General features: G+C 41.5%; 2 protein-coding genes across 7 annotated transcripts in view; both read right to left on the bottom strand.

Moving 5' to 3' along the window:
* The window catches only part of zmp:0000001200 (dedicator of cytokinesis protein 9), a 71,873-nt gene extending 57,354 nt beyond the window's left edge, over positions 1–14,519 (bottom strand). For all 4 annotated transcript variants that reach the window (XM_031858411.1, XM_031858404.1, XM_031858401.1 and 1 more), the window contains exon 1: positions 14,094–14,519. In XM_031858411.1, coding sequence (XP_031714271.1) covers positions 14,094–14,210 — 117 coding nt within the window. In that variant the 5' untranslated portion in view covers positions 14,211–14,519. The remainder of the gene's footprint in view (positions 1–14,093) is intronic.
* Positions 14,520–15,222: 703 nt separating this feature from the next.
* The window catches only part of LOC116389544 (FERM, ARHGEF and pleckstrin domain-containing protein 1), a 52,051-nt gene continuing 46,553 nt past the window's right edge, over positions 15,223–20,720 (bottom strand). The window contains exons 24-27 of one of the 3 annotated variants that reach the window (XM_031858286.1): positions 20,115–20,251; positions 18,339–18,446; positions 16,806–16,957; positions 15,223–16,703 (exon numbers count right to left, since the gene is read on the bottom strand). In XM_031858286.1, the coding sequence (XP_031714146.1) occupies positions 16,622–16,703; positions 16,806–16,957; positions 18,339–18,446; positions 20,115–20,251 (479 nt within the window). In that variant the 3' untranslated portion in view covers positions 15,223–16,621. The remainder of the gene's footprint in view (positions 16,704–16,805; positions 16,958–18,338; positions 18,447–20,114; positions 20,252–20,720) is intronic. The other 2 variants (XM_031858285.1, XM_031858288.1) reach the window with 2 other exon arrangements.

Here is a 20,720-nt window from a genome sequence, read left to right on the forward strand (position 1 = left end):
GTGTGTGTGTGTGTGTGTGTGTGTGTGTGTGTGTGTGTGTGTGTGTGCGCGCGTGTGTGTGTGTGTATAAACACTGCCATAACAAAAGCCGCCTCTCTCTGCCCACTGTCCTTCAAACCCAATCAAAACTCCTAAACACAGGACATTTTTTGAGGATATTTTGTCAGAGTAATGCTGACCTCCGCCAAAGTTAAACAACACAAATGAAGAAGTAAAAACTGTATTGAAGGAGCACAAAGCTACGGAGCTCCATTAACCCTCCAGAGGTTTTTGAGAATGTCAAGTCGGCCGCTTAGAATAAAAGTTAGAATTGCTTTCTCAAGAGTTTGTTTGAGAGAAAAGTTATGTGGGTACAGTTACAGACGTGGGTGGGCTAAAGCTAGGCCTGGGATTTCAATAAGCCAAATGTTTCACATTTTAGATGCAGAAGTTTACATTACAACCCCAAAATACTTCCCACATAACAACGGACGACGTAGTGCACTGCATAGGACTTGTTTCATGTGACGAATGTTGTCCAGGATTAAACTTAAGCCTCTCTTTGACCTGGAGTTGACACCAGGTTATCCTGTCCCTCTTAAAATGGTACAAACCAAATACACGAGGGCCACATCCTCTTCCTTTTACTTGGTATTTTGGGATGGTTTATTTATCCCAGGAGAAGAAAATGACCCATTCTCCTGAGGGGTACTGCTTCCTGTTCTTTGTAGCGGGGTCACCAGGCACAGAATAAGTATAGGACACAGGCCATAGTATGAACACAAACACACACACACGCCCTGTACCCTATCTGTGTTCCTAAGTGGAGTGCAGCTCTGTTGGATCTGCAGTGAGGTTGCTGCGGTGGGTTCAGTTTATCATTGATAGATGTTAATAATGAAGCAGTGCCTTTCCACAGCCTCTGCTGCAGCACGAGCAGAGAAGGACTGAAGCAGAGCCAAGCCCTGAGGGCCCGCAGTCACCCTCTTACCCCTGCCAACTTTGTTTTGGCTTCACTCTACACAACACAGAGTAATCTCATTAAAAATTTGCTTATTCATGCTGTCAGTGCATCACTAAACTGAAACAACATGCAGTCGTTTGGTTTTCTTAGGAAAGCGGACGATAACTTGCTGCACAACACACAATAAAACAGCCACGGGGGGAGCTTCATATCGCATTGCAGCTTCATATGCTGTTCATCCACATGTGTGTATACACATAAGACCCACACACACACAGAGCATATCGAGAGGCTCGATCTATGCAATAGTACAATGTATGAATGAACAATGTATGAATGCCGTCACTGCCACCTACAGGCACAGGATGATACTACACTAAAAAGCATCTATTACAATATTTATTCTATTATCATCATGAAGAAATATATATCATTAAATGACAGCAAAAAACAAAACAAACAAGCTTCATGGCTTATTTATGCATAGTCATAAAACCCTGTAGATTAAAGTGATGGTCCGTTATTCAGTGACCACTGTGTGACGAAACAGATGAACACTTCCCCCCCTGCACTCAGATTGTCTATTGGTACAATGCAGCCATTGTTTGTCACGTATGTGTCATTTCCAGCAGCTCAGTGTGAAAACAATCATTCCCCACACTCAACAAGCTATACAGGAAGCAGAAAGAGAAGGTAATATAGACTGGACTCAACGTGGAAGAGAGAGTTACAAGCAGCCGGCTAACAGTATTTTCACAGCCCTAAAAACTCATTCAAATCATAAACAGAGGTTGAACTGCTTCCTCCTAAGGCTTACATGGGCTTAGTGATAACACTGACACACAGAGTGATGACTGAACTTCTAACTAGCTTCTGTTGATGCCTATTCAGAAGAAGGCAGGAAACCAAAACATCCAGGTTTTGCACCGAGTAAAAGCATGTTACCTCGATGTCAAGCTGTCATCACTTATAGCGGTGTGTGATTTGATCCAAACAACCTTCGTCAGGTCAGTGGCAAAGCCACCAGGTGTGAAGGAGGTACTGGAGGGAGTGCTGTCATCATGTTCAGGCTCTGACATGCAGCGCGGAAGCTGCCAGCTGTGAGATCCTGAAACAAGCCCTTACTGGCCCCCCACGTGTGGCAAAACACGACGTGTGGCAAAACAGCTACACTCCGTTAGTCAAGAAGAGGCCTAACATTGTTTTAGAGGCTGGAACTAAACCACACAGTTATAGCTTGTGTCTGTGTGGTAATGAAACATTTCCTTCTATTACTGAGGTTAACGTCATCAATTTGACATGATTTAGATGTAAAAGCGTGAAGTGGGAATCGAGTAACTCATTTATAAGTGAAGCATTTTATGACAGCATATATTAATATTGATTCACAGAATGTAATACATGTAAATATAAGTATTTAAACTTAAACTTAAACTGATACATTTTACGTATGCTAAATCTATATACCGGTAATTGCAGGCTTCAGTTGACTTAAGAAAGGCTGGTCATTAACAGCTAGATTACACATTAAGTATGGCTGCTTGTTAGTGAACAAAAAGAGCAATCAGCAGTTCAAGGTTAATCCTGGTTCATTGCTTTTTGTTTGGAGCAGCTCATAGATAATATCCTCAAACAGTCCGAGGAAACGGATTTACTCAAATATCCCACAATGAAAGCAGGTTGAGCAGATTACTGAGCAGATTAAGTACAAGCAGTTGCCTCACAGAAGCACGATACTGTATGCACAAAATGTGTACAAGGTGTCAGGTGAGGGAAGAAAGGGTGAACTAGCAGGAAGTATGGAAAGGGAGGTGTACGTCTGAGACGTAGTGAGAGGGTGGATTAATCTTAATAGCCTCTAAACTGCAGAACAGCGTGAGACAGGATGTAATGCGAAAGTGGAACCAAAGACAAATAGGATGAGACACAAGAAAAGCACAATGGAACAGAAAACGGGAGGTAATTAAATCAGGGAAAGAAAATCAAAAATAATGCATCTTTTATACACATTAATTCAAGATCATCCAACCACTTTTTTCTGGTCTGGTAGCGACTTGAAGACGCTGTGTTGCAGGGAGACAGGGTGGGGATAACTGGGGGGGAGGCAGGAGTTTGGGAACCCTTAAGAATCAGATAATCTCAGTTGGCTCTTTGTTTATAATCAGTGGAAATCCTCTTGAGGCTGGTTCAATGAGCGCTGCTGACAATCAAAGGAAACGGAGGATAGACGAGGAGATTTACGCATGTCCGTGCACCTGTACCGCTAAAGTGGCAGCGGGTTTAACTGTAATACTATACGACACGGCTCCCCAGGGAGGCCGCAAACAGTAACAAGAAGCTGTTATCCACGATGGCGACTCCACAGAGAGCAAAGAACGCATTTGCCTTGTGCAAGTACAGAAACATGTTGAGTGATCGAAACTGCATCTATCTTGGATGTAGTTGGGTGATATGATGACATACATACAGTATTATCAATCTCCCCACTCCTATTCAATTCCCTGATATGACAATTTAGATGTACACAAACATTAAAAGATCAGACTATTTCAGATTTTCTCATGGGATCACCAGTGCAATGGTTTTTTAAAAGATCCAGGAATGGCACACCGCCTTCTTCCTGTTGTAGTTAGTTTGTTGGCACTGCCTCAGCCAACCAAGCTGTGCACTGGCACCCCCCCCCCCTCCTCCTCCTCTCAGAGGCCCCCACCCTTCCTGACAGAGGAAACGCATGTTATAGGATACATCCCTGCTTGACTGGGACAGTCAATATTGAACTGCTCATTTTGACTCATGGCCTGTCTGAGTCTTGAACAGCACACTTTTTTTTACACCAGCCCCTCGTGCAGAAACATACAAAGTGCAGCAGATGTCATGATTTGCTGCGGATACTGTCTGTGTCGTTAGCTTTCTGAGAGATTTAACTCGCATCATGGATCAGGTGAATACCAAAACGAGCAGTGTGGCTGCTGTAGCAACGAAGATGGATTTGATATTTTCAAGACTCAAGTGAGTCACTTAAGAAAGCATAAGTTAAGAAACGGAAAAATGGCAGAAAAATAGAATTAAATCTGAATCCACCAATTCAAGTTCAAGACTTTTCTTTGTCCTGCAAGGCTGGGTGAAATATTTGGGAGAAAATGTTGAAGAAATTGTAAATGAATGCACAAACAGTTCTGCCATATTTTGAGAAATACAAACGACATGAGCGTAACAAATTCAACACGGTGCTCTGTGGGTGGGGGATGGTGTCGCCGGCTTTTAAAGACTGAGCAGAGACGCTGAAAGGAGATTAAGTCAAGTCAGGGATACTGAGGCGTTTATCTGCACAGCACCGTGCACAGCGAAGAACAGAGATGTCATACTGCATGTTTGTGATGCTCCACACCATGCAGGGTATCTACTTACATCATACAACATCACGTGTGGCCGCGAATGTCAACAGTGCACCGTCCCAGATCACTTTGTTCATCACTAACAAGTGTGATTAAGAGCAGGCCTTCAGGCGCACAGCCACACTGCTGCTCCTCCATAAACACCACACAGCTAACTGTATTTATCCATCCAGGCAAGGGACACTGCCACTGTGCAGTGTACATACATTTCAGCACAATCCTGCCACACAATGCTAAGTCCCTAAAAAACAAACAGGGAGCGAACAAAAACAACTTTAGCCCCAAGGAGAGCCCTGTCTCTACTGTGAGCAAAACAAACACTGATTACCACATTCCCTTGATTTCCTGCTGTGTAAGACTTTCATTTATGTCTTCAAGCTATTGCAGTTTTCAGCCCTCGTTTTTCTGAATGTCAGCAGATATATAATGGCATGTGAAAGAATTTTCATAAATAAATAAATCTCAGTGGATTTGTTACTTTAACCAGAGCTCATTTGTTTATTGTGGGCAGAGAGCGCACAATGGGCTTGTTTCAACTTGAAAAGAAAAAAACAAAACAAACAGAGCTCAGCTTTTAATGCACATTTTTCTTGAATGGGTGACTACAGCAACTCATCAAGATTCCTTTTTCATCAGACAGCTCGTCTAAACTTGTAGGTGCTCAGGTCCTCACACAGAATGACTCCACCAGTGGGACAGTGCACTTAAGTTCAGCACGTAAGGGGTACTGTAAAGATGTATTGGATAATGCGACAGTAAGAATTACATTTAAGGTTTATTGTGAACTTATAAAATACGATTTCATTGCAAAAGATTAAAACCGTGGATCCCACATTTTTGCCTCAACTGTTTTGCCAAGAGAGATTTCCCCTCTAAACTCCTTGTCTCTCATATTTTGCAGTGAAAGCAAAGATTAGACAAAAGTCAAAAAATTTGAACAAATTTCTGGAGCAGAATATAACCAGAATACTTATCTCATGACCCCCCAGATTTCTCTTGTGACCCTCTGTGGGGGTCCGACCCCTAGGTTGGGAACCAGTGGACTAAACTACCTAACTACCCAAAGTAACTAAACTGAACACTTTAGTTTTACTTTAGTTGGATTTTAAAGGCAGGTTTGTTGTATTGTTACTTTGTCTTAAGTAAAAGATCTAAGCACTTCTTCAACGGCCATTTTTTACCATTTCAGGAGTCTTCCCACAAACAAAGTTTACATAAAAATCCAAAGGTGAGAGACGCAAACCCTGCCCCAAAAACCCCCCAGTTATCGGACCGCCTCCTGTAGGTTGTGCCCCTCCCCCTCCCCCCCTCTCTAGCCTACAGTGTGTCAGAGTGAGGAATGCCAGTTATGCAGCCAGCCTGGTAAAAAGTCATTAGAGTTTAGCCCCTCTGGCTGTGGCAGGTCCTATCCACACACTGCACAGTGCACAAAGCCATAAGAATGAGCGCTGAGAACTGTAGAGAATTTAGTCTCTCTTTAATTAAGCTAACAGCATGCACTGTGGGAAACAGGGAAACATCATAGAGAAGGCTAAACGCCACATTGAGGAACTCTACTTTTATCTATTTACTTAAACTAGTGCAATTCCTGTTTAAGGTGTGCCCCTAATGGGCACACCAAGGAAGTGAAGAAGAGGTCGGTTGTAACGTTAGCATATCAAGCATCAAAAGTGAATTGAAGTCAATGAGCAGCCTGTAAAGACTAGCTGCAGACAACATGCTCAACTTCGTCCACAGAACCCTAAAGCCCCACCTAGTTTATTAATATTGAAAGTGACTAAATTGCACCAACTTTGACAGTGCACTTCCTTGGGTCCCCGGCAATACAACCATCAAGTGTCAAGTTGATCGGATGGACGGTTCTTGAGACATGTCAAGGACATACACAGAGAGTCCTTGCTTGGATAATGATGCATTTACCCGCCTCTGCTTTGGTGTCTTGGGTGAATTCAAATAAGTGCCCTAAAGTTCCAGGGAAATCCCAGATTAACGATAACAACTTCAGTGGTAACATTCACTTTCATCTCTGCAGTGTGATAGCAGCACAGAGCAGGGATTTTGAGTAGTTCCCCAAAGACTTCACAGCAGCCGTCCATTCTCAACACAAAACAAATAAATACTCCACAATCATTAACAAATACATCCAATATTTGCCTTTGCCCTGCGTCAAGTGATACTTGAATTGTAAATGTTAAAACACGCCAGTATTCTCTTTTAAACAGATTCTTCATAATGGTTTTAGCTCTAAATCGCAGAACCGGAAACTAGCTTTTGTATTGGCTAATTGTTATGCTAATCCATCCCTCTGTGTTACAACACATCCAACATCCGCTGATCCTGGTGTGACCTGTGCGGCGAGCGAGAATGGGATGTCAGTGACCGCAACGAGGCAATCTCAGAGGAGGCCAGAGGGAGAGGTATGCGTGCAAAGCAGATTAACCCACTGAGAATGTGCCGTTTGCTCGACACTGAATTCCAGGAGTCGCATCAATAACACAAGAGACTAACCACAAATGCCATATCCCTAGAGCATGTTAGCGTGGCTAAAAATAACACAAGTTCATAAGACGGTATCAAAGTTCAAAAGGTTGAAAGTACTTAAGTGTAGCATACATCAAAGAATCAAGTCAACTCCGCGCTCGTCAAGTAAAGTGAACCTCCACTCAGAGGAGAGGATAAACCCTGTAATTGGTAGCGATTCAAAAATGGACAGAATGCAATCCATTGGGTGGAAGAAAAATAATGACAAGGTTAAGAGTGTTAGCATACAGGATACCCTCCAATCTCCTATGTCATGCTAACAGCAGTGTTCCCACAATTACAAGTTAATGGTCAGATGCAGTCAAGGATGGGAGGTACACATTACTTTTATAGACAAATCAAGGAGGCTCGGAGACTAAATGCACCTCACAAAAAACGCACAAGGACTTAAAAGGAAATGTGCTAGACATTAGTCTGCTCTTTCTAGACATTTCTCCATCAGCCAACATGGATGTGTTGGTCACTCTCCAGTCAGGAGTGCTGTAGCACTTTTCAGGGCTTAATCCCATGAGCTTAATCTGTAGGTGCACCTTAAAACAGCCCCGTGTGCAGAGCAATTATTTTTGCCTTTGGAGCTTAAGGCTCATCCAGTCTCAGCCGTTGGCCAACACTCTGGACTGGCCTCTCTCACTTGATGTATATTTCTCTCATTCACTTGTTCATGTGTGGGCCGAGCCGTTGTAATGGTGCCATTCATGTTCCCGTTAGAAGCAGCTTGGGGTGTGACGGGATCGTCACTAGTTTTGCAGGTATTGCAAATAAACGTTTGACCTGAAGATGATGCTAAAAGGCATGTTCACCAAACGTCATCGCAATCCATCTAATTGTTGAGATATTTGATTCTAGTACAGATTGGTAGCGAAACTGACAGACCGACCAACGCTGTTGAGCAACACGTAAAATGGTATCTCTATTACATTCATTCCGATCTAGTTCCTTATTAGATCACAGACGATGATGCCGGAGTCGTTATCAGTTTACAGAGGAAGGCAAACTGGATTAAAACCACATAATGATCATAGAGGAAAAAGAAAACAGAAGGAGGGCTGTGGCTCAGTATGTCCTCCACAGCTGCACTACAGGTGCGTGTGTGTATGAAGGCAAATCAATGTCAAAATCCGAGAGCACGAATGAGATCAATGCGCGCGTGTATCAGGATATATATTGCTGCATTAACAATTATATTATATGATATATTACTATAATATTTTACTTTTTAGTCCACTACACCTCGGAGGTAAATAACGTACTGTACCGACACTAAAAACAAACGATGATCTTATAGAATACGATGCATTGCTGTAGATTAAACTAACCAACAGTATGTAAAGGAGTTAAAAACATTGCAGCATACACTTTAATGCAGCAATATATATCCTGAATTACTTGTCAGCGTTTAAGATTGGAAACTCACTTGGCAAATAGCTAAGAAACAGTGGTCCTTAACCTTGGCTCCAGATTCTTGACCGGGTCAAAATATACAACTACATGTTCTATGTTCTGTAAACACAACAGCATGATGAATTATGATCACATCATGTTTTGATGATTTGCCTTCCTAGTGTGCCCTACTGACTCGAGAATAGCAGCCGTAATGGCTTCCAGGATGGAGGCAAAGCAATACTCCAATTGACTTGATGATAATGTGCTGCAGTCATGGCTCCATAGCATTATGTGAATGGAAGTTTGATTCAGATTGATGTGTTGTAAATGTATGGAGGGATTTAGACTGGTACAAAGCAGCGTTAAAGGCTTCCATAATATCGACCACCCAGCAGCTCTATTAATCCTCACTACTCTCCATTTGGATGGAGAAGAGAGGAGGACAACTAAACAAATTGTCAGAGAGAAAGATTCCTGCCTTCAAAACAAACTTCACTTCAGCAACAAGCCTTGATTTATGAATTATGAATACTGTTGGATTAGAGGAGTGCATATGTTCTCAGAAGGTGAGTGTAAAACAAATCCCAGAGTGTCATGCACTTGTTAACAGGAAAACACCCACTGGCCAGGCTCTTCTGCAGGCTGCCTCTCTGTTATGGTAACCTCCTCCACAACAGCTCTGCTCCATCAGCCAGAACACTCAGACAGAGTGGGCGGTTTAACAGCGAGCCCTGCCTAAAACTTCTGGTCAGCCCAAATACAGCCACAGGAAACTTGCTCTATCTAGGCAAACGACAGGCTTCTGCCTCTCCCACAAGAAGATGAAGGACAGGAAGTCACGGGCACTTCCTGTTCAGGCAGGCAGGATGGAAACATTTTGGAGCCTTGGTGGTGGCAATGGTGACAATGATCTTTCTTCTGTTTTGAGAAAAATGCAGATACAAAATGAGACAAGAATGTAAGAACCATGAAATAGGTACACAGACATGTGTACAACGGCAAAATCAATGGATGGCAAATTGCATACTCCGCTGATTTTTGGTGGGAAATAGTAGTTACTCATTTCCCACGCTGAGCCAGGAAATTGTTAAATAATCTTGTTATGTGACCACAAACCGAATCTTGGGATACTGTCTTGGCTCAAAATTCATATTTAACATTTATTTTGACGTGTGGTTAAAATACATTCTGGCACAATGAGGGGTTTGTAAAAACTAAAAACGTTCAGCTGTCCCAAAGAGATGAACCAAGTGCAATTCATTTTCATGATATTGTTTTCATTTGCACTGTCTGGCCATAGGAACACTTGAGTTGGCTACTGCAGGACTTGATGTGGACTAACCAGAGGCAGTCAAGGCTGGATGAAGGAAATCCTTTCAGTTTTTGACAAAGTGCTCTATATTATCTCAACCTTCGAGTGCTCAGTTGAGGAATTCTCTCAGGCTTCCCACTCTGACTGCGGCAGCCCTGAGTGGCAAATCTGGTTGATGATATAACCACAACTGACAAACTGACAAATTGTATAGTGAGTTTGATGGGTGTGTTTTATTTCTCACTTTCTTTGAGGCCTTTCGCTCTACAGGCCACGCAGAACCACTTATATCTGTATCTTGTGAGGTTTAAATGTTTCCATTCCAGTAACTGTACACATTTAGAGTATTAACTTGAAAACGAGAAACAATAGGAGACTGAACAATAGCGCATATTTACTAAACTATACAACAGCTGACAGGTGGAAAAGCAGCGGCCCTTGATTGCTTTTCCGTCATGTCTCTTTAGATGCCAAGAGGGGACTGTAGCCATGTTACCCCATCCACCTGTCAGCTGTTATAGTTTACCTTTCAGTATAACACAACACAATTCAACAGCATCAAGCCTCCAAAATCAGTTGAATCAATACCTCTCTAAACCTGTTTCAACAAAAACTGAACATCATAACCTGTTGTATTAGACTGCATAGCTTTTGCTAGGTGTGCCTAATAAAATGGCGAATTGAACGCTTACGGTTGTTCAGGAAAATGACTTTCAGAGGGCAACATTTGTCAACAGATGATTGTGTAAAACAAGTTTGACAAACTCTTGTTGTTATGCAACATAAAAACGGCTTTATCGTTTCATGTTCTGAACGGTGAGCCAGTGAAAGGCTTCGTGGTTCATAGATATTGAAGTCAAACAAGTTTGATATGTTTTGTACCGAACGGTATCAAAGTTCTGGGCTTGTCTAATCCACAGCATATTAGAAAGACAGTCTCTCAATGGGTTCATTGGTTACTAGAGCAGCCTCATGTATTATTGACCCATTCAGAGAACACCTCTGCTCTCCCATCTCTACCCCCCCTGCGTTTGTTCTTCTAGAGTACCATTTACTATTACAGTAACAGCTTATGCACCCTTTTAGAGTGATACCAACAGGCCTAATAGTGACAGACAGAGGAATACAGAGGGAGGTCAAGCTGCTTAGGCCTCACACAACACCGACAGCCCAGCCATTTTCTGACTGGCAGCATGTGTGACAGCCAGCAGGCGTCTGCTCCCAACGCACAAGTAAGCGGAAAAGTTATTTTCTTACAATTTTGGCAGATCTAGGCTCAATCTACCAAGCACATATTTGTTGAGTGGCATGACGAACAAATTAGGCTTCGCTGCATGAGAGGACATGACTTTAACTCAGTGACGATCAAAGAAGGAACGCGTTGTGCCAAAACAAGTTGAAAAAAAAAAATGTGTCCCTGGGACACACCCACCCACCCGAGGTAATCCTGGAATTGCCACATCTTGGGACAATTTACAAAAACTTGAAAAGCCAAAAAAAGCACAGGTGTGCAGGTATCAGCGATTAGATCAAGAGGGCTGAAGAACGAAGAGAGTATTTTATCGTGTGAAGCTGAAGGAGAGGCCACAGTTTGTGCAGTGACCTCACCAAATGTGAGATCACTGCACAAACGGCATCTTCTATGCAACGCATCTGGAGCTCATGACTGAAAATGTTTGACTTGAGCAAACACAGGCTATAAAATAAAGTCTGTCACATGATGCAGGAATAAAGGTAAAAAGAGAGAGAATGGATTGTAATAGGGAATGGGGGTGATTATATGCATGAAGGGAGGATGAATTAACTCAGCTTATTGATGTAGATGTGTAACTGGGTGAAACTACAAGATAGACAATGCTGTCCACCTGCCAAACAGTTTAAGAATAATCTAAATAGTCCATTGGCCATTTAGACAAACACAAATACCCCCAAAAGGCTTCAAACCAATTTAGCTTGAACATGGGACTTTTTCCAACAAGCTTTAATGTCTAACAGCGAGGTTAAGCAGCAACATGTGTGATCTGTTTATAGTTGTCCATGTTGTCAATATTCTAATGTTCTTTTCTGCAACACATGTGAGACCTCCACTTTCCCTCAGTCAGTTGTGTGTACTGGCCATGGGCGGCTAATGGCATCACTCCTGCATAATGACATCCGTCTGGCTTACAGCTCCCTTTGGTCAGGCACAGAGCAGGAACACTGAGGATCTGAGTATATCACCATTAGGTGGTAGGCAGTTAGGACTATTGATTACAATGAGACAACATTTCATACCCTGCATGCACTAACTAAACATGTCCAACTACCATTGATTTGTTATATATCCATCAGCCGATACATTAATGACATTTACATGCCGAGTATTGCAGACAAAACGCATAACAGAACTCTGCACACACTCAATAACGGGTTTTAATTCCATGCAAAGCAAAGTTGGATTGGCAGCATCCTGTGTTGTATCGAGGTTAATCACCAGCACAACATCAACACAACATTCAAAGCTGATGACAGCCATCATGGAGCCAATAGTGTTCCCAGCATGCCTAAAGCGTGGAGGAACAGAGGGATGGCTCAGCCGAGAGCTCTGGCCAAGACAAGTCTCTCTGCTCTACACTCCAACAATAAACAAAGAGGCTCTAGCAAGTGTGTGCCTTCATGAACGTGAAAACAATTGTTGGGAAAGAAAGAGAGCAGCTCAGTGCACTTGACCAGTAGGCATGTATGTATTTTATAATCTAAATTATGTGTTTCTGGGAGTTTAAAAAGGACAGAAAAATGTGTGTTCCAAGCTGAAACAACAATCAGAATGGGTGATAACCGCTACAATCCCCTCTTTATATCTCTGGCACAGATCCCTCTATATTCCTGCTGAGGTATTTACATGTTTCATGGAGGAATTAATTACGAGTTGCGTGGACAGCGATCTCGTGTACAGTCACATTCTTGTCCCACTCAACTGAACAACACGGCCATATGTTCACTTCTACAGCTCACATATCCAGAGACAGGGCCTGAGGCATGGCAAGGGGTGGCAGGGCCCCCCCTGAAATCAGACTGGTGCCTCACAACCTGAGTCAGAAGTAGACAGGTATTTGGTATGTTAAGGATTACTGAATAGGCCTACCGAGTACAGACTCAAATGAAGAACAACAAAGACACACAAAACAACTACAAAGAGATGCAAAGTGACCACAAATTCAAATGTTTCTTAACCCGCCCCTGCACATATCTGCAGATAACAAATGAACTGCTGGAAGCCTGCTGATACTAACACAAAAAACAAAAGTCCAACGAGAGATTCTTCAAGTTAGTTAAGCCCACTTTAGACATGTTGATTTCCCAACATGCATACTTATATCCATTTCTGGTCTCCTCCCTCCGGCGTCTCTGGCAGTGCACCAGCGTAAGAATGAATAAATAATACGAAGGTGTGGTTGGATGTCTGGGATCCTGACTCAGGATTCCATTTCCCTGACGGAGGGCCTGGACGGTGTCCGTTCCAGTTACCTAGCAACTTCTTTCAGGAAAGCTGGAACAATCAGTAGGAGCACCAAACACCTAACACACTCGGATGCAACAAAAGGGCCGACTCCTTCCTGAGCTCTGTGGAAAACTGATACTGAGGAGGTAGCCCATACTGCAGGTCCTCGTTGCCCAGATGTTCCAAAAGTGGACGGTCAAATTCAGCATTGTCTCACTGTCACTGGACACTTTATATGTGTGTCTGAAGCATGAAATTGAAGCCACATGCTTTCACTTGAGAGGAGGCATTATGTCATCTCAACGAAACTGATGCCCTCAATGACACCAAGTACAAAACACCCTGACCAGGCACTGATTCCTTACAGACTTTCCAGGAACTAAGACACTTAGAATAAATGAAACAAGTGTGTGTGGAAGTGAAGTTTTTCCAACAACAGCGCACAAATAAAAGTAAATGCACAATAAAATGCAAGCAATAGAGATAGTTGTATTGGGCTATAGAGTGTATGCAATAGTTTACCTACAATTTTACAAAATCTCTCCATTCGTTCTCTTCGAATCAAATAATAATATGACCTTTAATTCTTAACCCAGAACGCCCAAATGTGCACCCACCCAGCTGGTCTAAAGTCAGCTGGGTGAGGATGAAAGTGAAGGACTTTAAAAACGTTGCGGCAATTATCAATGCAAAAAAAAAGGCATTAAATGTCCTGTATATACACGGGCAAGTAAAAGACAGTTTCAAGGGATTTTCATAATGTGCAAACCACCCCCTTTTTAAATATCACTCTGCCAGTCACACACCTTCATTCATTCACTCTGAATCACTCTCTTTCACACATGCCATACTTTTCCCCCAGAAAGCCCACATGTGCTCCCACACCCAGCTGATCTAAAGTCAGCAGAGCTTTTGCTGAAAGTATTCGTAAAAGCAGGTAATTCTCAGGTTCACAAAGGTTTAACCAGGCATGAGGACAATGACCGCGGTGGTGTCAAGGTGGAGGAGGAGGTATTAAGGTGTGTGTGGTCTACTTACAACTAGCACGGACGTCCTCACCACCTCAGAGACACTTTGCCTGAGTTCAGCCGCGGTGCCAGGTTTACCCAGACCCCGCGTAAATCTCCTGGTCTCCGGGTGCGCTGCAGTAGACATCGTTGCGCACCAACGACCGTTCAATCCACGAGTTATACGGGCGAGGTTTAGAGGGAAACCATCACTGGTGTGTCCGTTTCTCCGATGATCCCCGTTAGTGAACACCGCGAGTGTGAAGCTTGGTCATGTTGTGGTGTGGCTGCTGATTCACTCGCACTTCTCGATCTCATACTTCTCGCTTTTAAAAGTCAACGCGCGCTGCAGTGTCTCGGTGCCGCTCTGTCTTCTTCCATCGGATTTATTGTTGTCATAATAAAGAATCCTCTTGAGAAGTGTCTCATTGGCCGTCCATCGCCAGACAGGAGGTGTATAATCTGGTTGCCTCCTCAGCGCTCTCCGCCCCTTACCGGTTTAAAGGCCTGCCCACTGTGTGTGTGTGTGTGTGTGTGTGTGTGTGTGTGTGTGAGAGCTGCTGGGTCTGGACTTTGGACTGCAAGCTCTTAAACAGGCTAAATGCCTGAACCAATAGTTTCCCACCACCACAAAAATCACAACTGTTGGGAGCATGCTCTTAGAGTGTTCACATGTGTCCCTTCTAAACTTGAAAACCTATTGTACTGAAACTACACTTTCAAAGAATAACCAGATAGAAGCTGGTTCCCTGACACTTGTTATAACAAGTACTCACTGTAGCTCTTTTCTTGTTTACGTTCCAATGAACTATGTACGTCTCCACACTCACAGATCTCTGCAGATTCATTTAGTGAGAGGACGTGGTACCTAAAATACACTATTTTCTTATACATATTTTTACGTCACTCTTTGTCAATAATATCTTCATATTTCTCACATTTGGTCTTCTAATAGAGGGTGAACATGACTTTCAGACCGTCTAAAATGAAACTGAGGAACACAAGTGTTACAGACTATTATCTATGTAATCTGGTTAGATATTAGTAAATGACATCATTTTTTATGACTGTTTCTGCATAACGGTCCATGATCTGACCTCCATGTTGTCATACAGAGCTAAATTAAGAATTTTTAAATTATATGAAATATTTTGGAGTGATTACAGTCGCTGCACAGAACAAAACAAGCCTTTCTATTGCTTGTATTTACTATACATTAATATAAAGAATGTGACATTTACAGGCACTGTGGTTATGACTTGAACGAACTGAAAGTCTTAATCAATGATGCCATCTATAGGTCACAGCTGTAAACACACTGAAGAGCTGCCTAGCTGTACATGCACTGATATTCTCCGAGAGAAAACTTCACTCCAGCCTCTTGACCTTCAACAAAAACACAAATAACACAAATCCAAGTTTGAATAAGTTTTTTTTTTTTATTGCTTTCATTTCCAAAGAGCTCTCTGTTTGAAAGAAAAGAAAAGAAAACCCAGCTGCAATTGTAAGCAGAACTAAGGTTTTCTATTTCATTTGCTTCACTGCTAAACCCTGTCAAATGCATATTTCCATTCATTTAGACCCATGAAAAGATCTCTGTATACAGGAGGCAGCCTAGTTCAGTGAGGGCAACGGCGCTTGGAACTGAAAGTTTCTATTTTCTTTTACACATAAAGCTTTCAATGACACCCACCTTCATAATACCATGATTGTGAACAAGTCTCACACTTTCTCATACAGCTGAAGGGGAACTTTAGTTAATAAAAAAAAAAAAAAAAAAAAAAAAAAAAAAAAAAGCGAAACAGTTTGAGACGTATTCATATAATAAAGTTCCGTGAATATAATATTAATTTGAATTGAAATGGCATTAATCTGTGATGGCAGCTACCCATGGCTACATTGTGATCAATCCTGGGGTAATGATAATAATACAACAAAATATTTTCATCACTTATGTTTTTAACAAGAACACATTGTGCTGGACCAGTATTGAATAGAGCATTGACAGTTAAAGGGTGGCCTGTTTTAACATGATTTAAAATGTCATGGTGTTCAGTATAAGGAGACACTCCTCATCCCCAATGTAACAACATTTTAAAAGTCCAGGACATTGATATAAACCAGTTTGGCACTGAAGTTGCAGGACATTTTCAAAGCAGCAGTTTTCAATAAGATGAGAGAGTAGACAAAAACGTTATGACAATGCAGTGATAGTTTAACCATCTAAGAAAGAATGCTGAATATCTATAAACAACCAATGACAACATGTAAAACCAGAAAGATAGGAAGTAGTTCAGACCATTAGAAAACAGTATAAAATGACATCCTTAAAAAGAGGTTTCAGAGTTGAGAGTAAAAATGCCAAAAAAATGCAGTCTCTGATGCAGTCTAAACCAGCGGACATGTCACCATTAAAGCATTAAAAAGCACCAAATGTGCATGGACACATGTACAAATGTCCCAGATATGTGTAGAAAAGAAAAGCAAAGAGTCTTGGGGGGGGGACAGGAAGGACTGATGCCACCTGAAGGAGGTGTGTGGAAACAAGATGAGCCGACTTCAGTGAAGATGGGACTCTTTGCTGTTTAGGACACGAGCGCTGCTGGAGGGGACTGTGACACTGCGGATGACCTCCATCCACCTGCGGGCAGAAGAAAGCTTGTTAATCAGTCCTCTGATCACCGGGACTCAACAAAACTGCAAATACAGCAAGTAATTGTGCATCTGAATGATTACACTGTACCTCTCAAAAGTGTATTCGCTCTCCGATCTGAAATAGTAGACGTGGGACTTAAAATGCAGTTTGAAGACGTATTCCTTGTGGATGTTTTCAGAGTCTGAGGGGATGGTGACCGAGTAACCCAGCAGGGGAAGGCTGGCCAATGGATAATCATCCTGAGGGGAAAAAAACGTGACATTGAATTACAATGAACACTTATTTTGGTCTGTTAATAATTACACAAACTATTTGGAATAAAAGAAAAACAAATACACAGGCAATTGCTCCCAACAAAATGGTACAGCAGAAAAACATGCAACATAGTCAGTGGTGGAAGAAGTATTCTTTACTTAGTAAAAATGACAAAATACAAACAAAATACTCTCATAAAAGTAAAAGTCCTGCCTTTAAAATAATTTACATCTACAATTTAAGTAAAAATACAGATGTATTATCAGCAAACGATTCAAGAGTGACAGTCGCTCTTGAAATTTTCCCCAATAAGAAGCATTAAACGGTTGTAGATGGTAGTAGTGGAGCTAGTTTTAACTACTATATTTACAGTTAGCTATTTCAATCCAGTGGTTTCCAACCTGAGGATCGGGCCCCCTCGGAGGGTCACAAGATAAATCTGAGCCGTCATGAAGTGATTCACAAGAGTACAAAGAAGGAAAAAAAAACTACGTTTTGCAACATAAATTTGTTTTCATTTTTTGGAATGTGTCTCCAACTATACACTGATTTATTACAAAGGGGTCACAAGCCAATAAGTAAAATCTTAATTTGTAAAGTAACCAGTAACTACAACTGTCTGATAAATGTAGTAAAAATATCTATCTCAAAGTTGTAGTTAAGTACAGTGCATGAGTAAAATTAATTAGTTACTTCCCACCACTGACAGATGTTCTCCAGACTAAACCACTTTATATAAAACACAACAGTTTGACAGTAACATCAGTCAACATTTTACACAAACACAAAAACCCTAAATACTGACATGTCCTTTTGATCATACATTTCTACATTTGTTTATCAAATTAAAGTCAAAGTGTGCTACACAGGTTCAGTTGCTAACTTCAACTCTAACTCATGCCCTTTAACAGAAATACAGTATAATGATCTTTTGTATCAGTGCTTAACTTTTGTTTTCTAATACATGGATATTTATCTATTGTCATGCTGACTTTCTCATATTTTAAACTACTTCACAATACTTTTAGGTAGTAATTTATTACACATGATTTGTGCCGTTTTAAAATCTACTTAGTCTCTGACTTTTAGAGCCTATAATTAAACAGAGGAGTCATTGGTTCTTGATAATTAGTTTGTCTATCACAAAAAGTTTCAGTGTGAAGAAGAGCGATTAAAAAGAAACCTGCATGGGAAAGCCTGTAAGCCTCCATCATGGCACAACGATTTGACATTCTACACAGAGATGTGATGCCTTTAAGCCCAGAGGAGGGTAAACACAACAGAGTGAGGAGGGAACGAACGTGGGAGAGGCTGAGATGAGATGTGTTCGCTGGACAAACAAAGCTGAGAGCAAATGTTCATCACCTGGTGAGACTTGTAGAAAAACAAGCTGAAGTTGGTGAAGACCACCCAGAGCTTCTGCCAGCCGTTGCTGTTCTTGAACTTCCGCAGTAGGTTTCCAGACAGCTGATTCTACAAAGACAAAAAGCAAGTTTTACATCTAAAATTACATAAATTCATACACATTATAATACCACTGATGATCTACAGTTCTTAGATTTTCGACTAAAATGAAGAAGGATTAATAAAATTAAAGGATATATCTGGTGGTATTCTATATGTTTCTTATTGTTAACAAATAGCCATAAAAAGCCCAAACCCAAAAGCCTGATATAGCTTATTCCTATGTGCCATAGACCTCCATTATTGTTCAAAAACTATTAAAAACACATTTATGAGCCACACCGTTGCACTGATATCATTCATTACAATGAACACCTGCACTGCCAGAAAAGCATGCTGGTTTGCATACTGCAAAATGCGACTAGATGCAGTATTTTTGGGATACTGCATTTGACATACTATGTATTGAGATATACTCAATCTTTTTTTGGCATACCAAATAGTATGGTAGTATGGGTATTGGAATGCACATATTGTTGGTCTTGGTCCTCTATGACAGTGATTCTCAACTGGTGGGTCACGACCCAAAAGTGGGTCGCGGACCCGTTTTCAGTGGGTCGTGGGCCTTTGACTTACAAAAAAAAAAAAAAAAAAAAAGTGATTTTATTTTGAAGGGCATTGTTTGTGCAGCGGAATTATTCCAGCATTTACGGCACTTTTTCCAGCGGTGCAGGAAAAACACCGACCAATGCGTTGTGAATCACATCACGTGATGCAGCTCATCCAATCAAATATGGGTATTCTGACGAGTTTCCTGACTTGAGTGAGATGTACCCACACCCTGACACAGGGGGGAGAGACGAGGATATAGACAGCAGAGCAGGACTGTTGAGTTGTGAAAGTCAAACCATAGGACGGTTTCCAAAAGAGAAAATCGGCCAGAGAGACCAGAGTCATATAGGTGAATTCTTCCAACACTAAATTCTCTTTTTAGAAGATGAGAAAAATGTAATATTGTGGCCTTTTCACTTCATCCTGAATGGACTGAATTTGAAGCTGCAGGGCATTTCAGTGAAAATAATTTTTCTAAAATTAATTTCGTTACGAAATTAATTTTTTAATCCAGCCGTTATTTTACTTGAAATGAGAAGAACATTTATTCATGTATTTCTATGCATTATTTATAATTCATCCAGTTACATTTGAAAAATTAGAATAATATTTGTTAAAATATAATTGTGTGTACTTTCTTTATTTGATTTGGCAGTTGTTTACTACACAGATACGTTACTACTACTAGACTTCTTGAATATATATATATATATATATATATATATATATATATATATATATATAATTTGGGTAGTGGGTCGTGGCTTGTCATTAAGGGGTGATGGTGGGTCCCACAACCAGACCAGTTGAGAAACACTGCTCTATGATATGTGCACTTCTGCATACAGTGAACTGTAAATCTCCTGTCGTTAAGTACCTTTAATGTATTTATTATCTAATAATTTAAAAGTTAAAGTAACTATAAAATATTGTTTGGCCCTTCTGTTAGATTATGTTTAATGGTCATAGTTGTTCTATCGCGAGTTTCAGTTCAGATCTAGAATCAAGTTTCAGTCAAATTAAATGATGCGTCACTGATCTGTAAGACATGAGGCGCCACAGCAACTGCTTCTTGTTGAAGTAAACACATACACAGGGCCTCTCCTGTCTGCCTGGCTCCTTTACCTCTAGACTCCTGCAGGATTCACTAAAGGAGAGGCTCTGAACACGGTACCAGCAGATAACAGACAGAGGCACTGGTCCCTGGCCACTGGGGGGCCCCACCAGGGGGGCCTTATTCTCACTGACTGGACTAGGTTCCTCTACCACGGAGGAACGCACAGACGCATGTGGAAAAGAGAGAGACAGAGAGAGAGAAAAAAACAGACAGGGAGGGAAGGACAGAAACAGAGACTAAGTAGGTGAAACACAGGCATGCAGTGGCAGGGATAAACACGAAGGCCGACGACAGTGTGTCCAGGCAAAGCTGTGAAGAGGACGTTGTTACAACTACAGAGGAAGAGCAGAACTAGATCAGGGCAAAACAGGATCCGTTCTGTTGGTGTGAGATGAGGACGTTTGGCACATCTACGTACTGCTCTCTCTCTCTATTTATAGACGATCAGACGCTTCAAGTGCCAGGGGAGGAGAAAAAGGACAGAACCACACAGGAAAGCCACAGTTTGGGTTTAGATTAGGACGTCACGCGGGCTACTGTTAGCCAAAAGAGGGAACAGTATCCACACTGAAGCTGCAAAAAGAGCAAATAAACAGCTTAAAATAAACATGTAT

The sequence above is a fragment of the Anarrhichthys ocellatus genome, unplaced genomic scaffold (genome assembly GCF_004355925.1).
Source record: "Anarrhichthys ocellatus isolate YVR2014 unplaced genomic scaffold, GSC_Weel_1.0 scaffold20, whole genome shotgun sequence".
NCBI lineage: Eukaryota > Metazoa > Chordata > Actinopteri > Perciformes > Anarhichadidae > Anarrhichthys > Anarrhichthys ocellatus.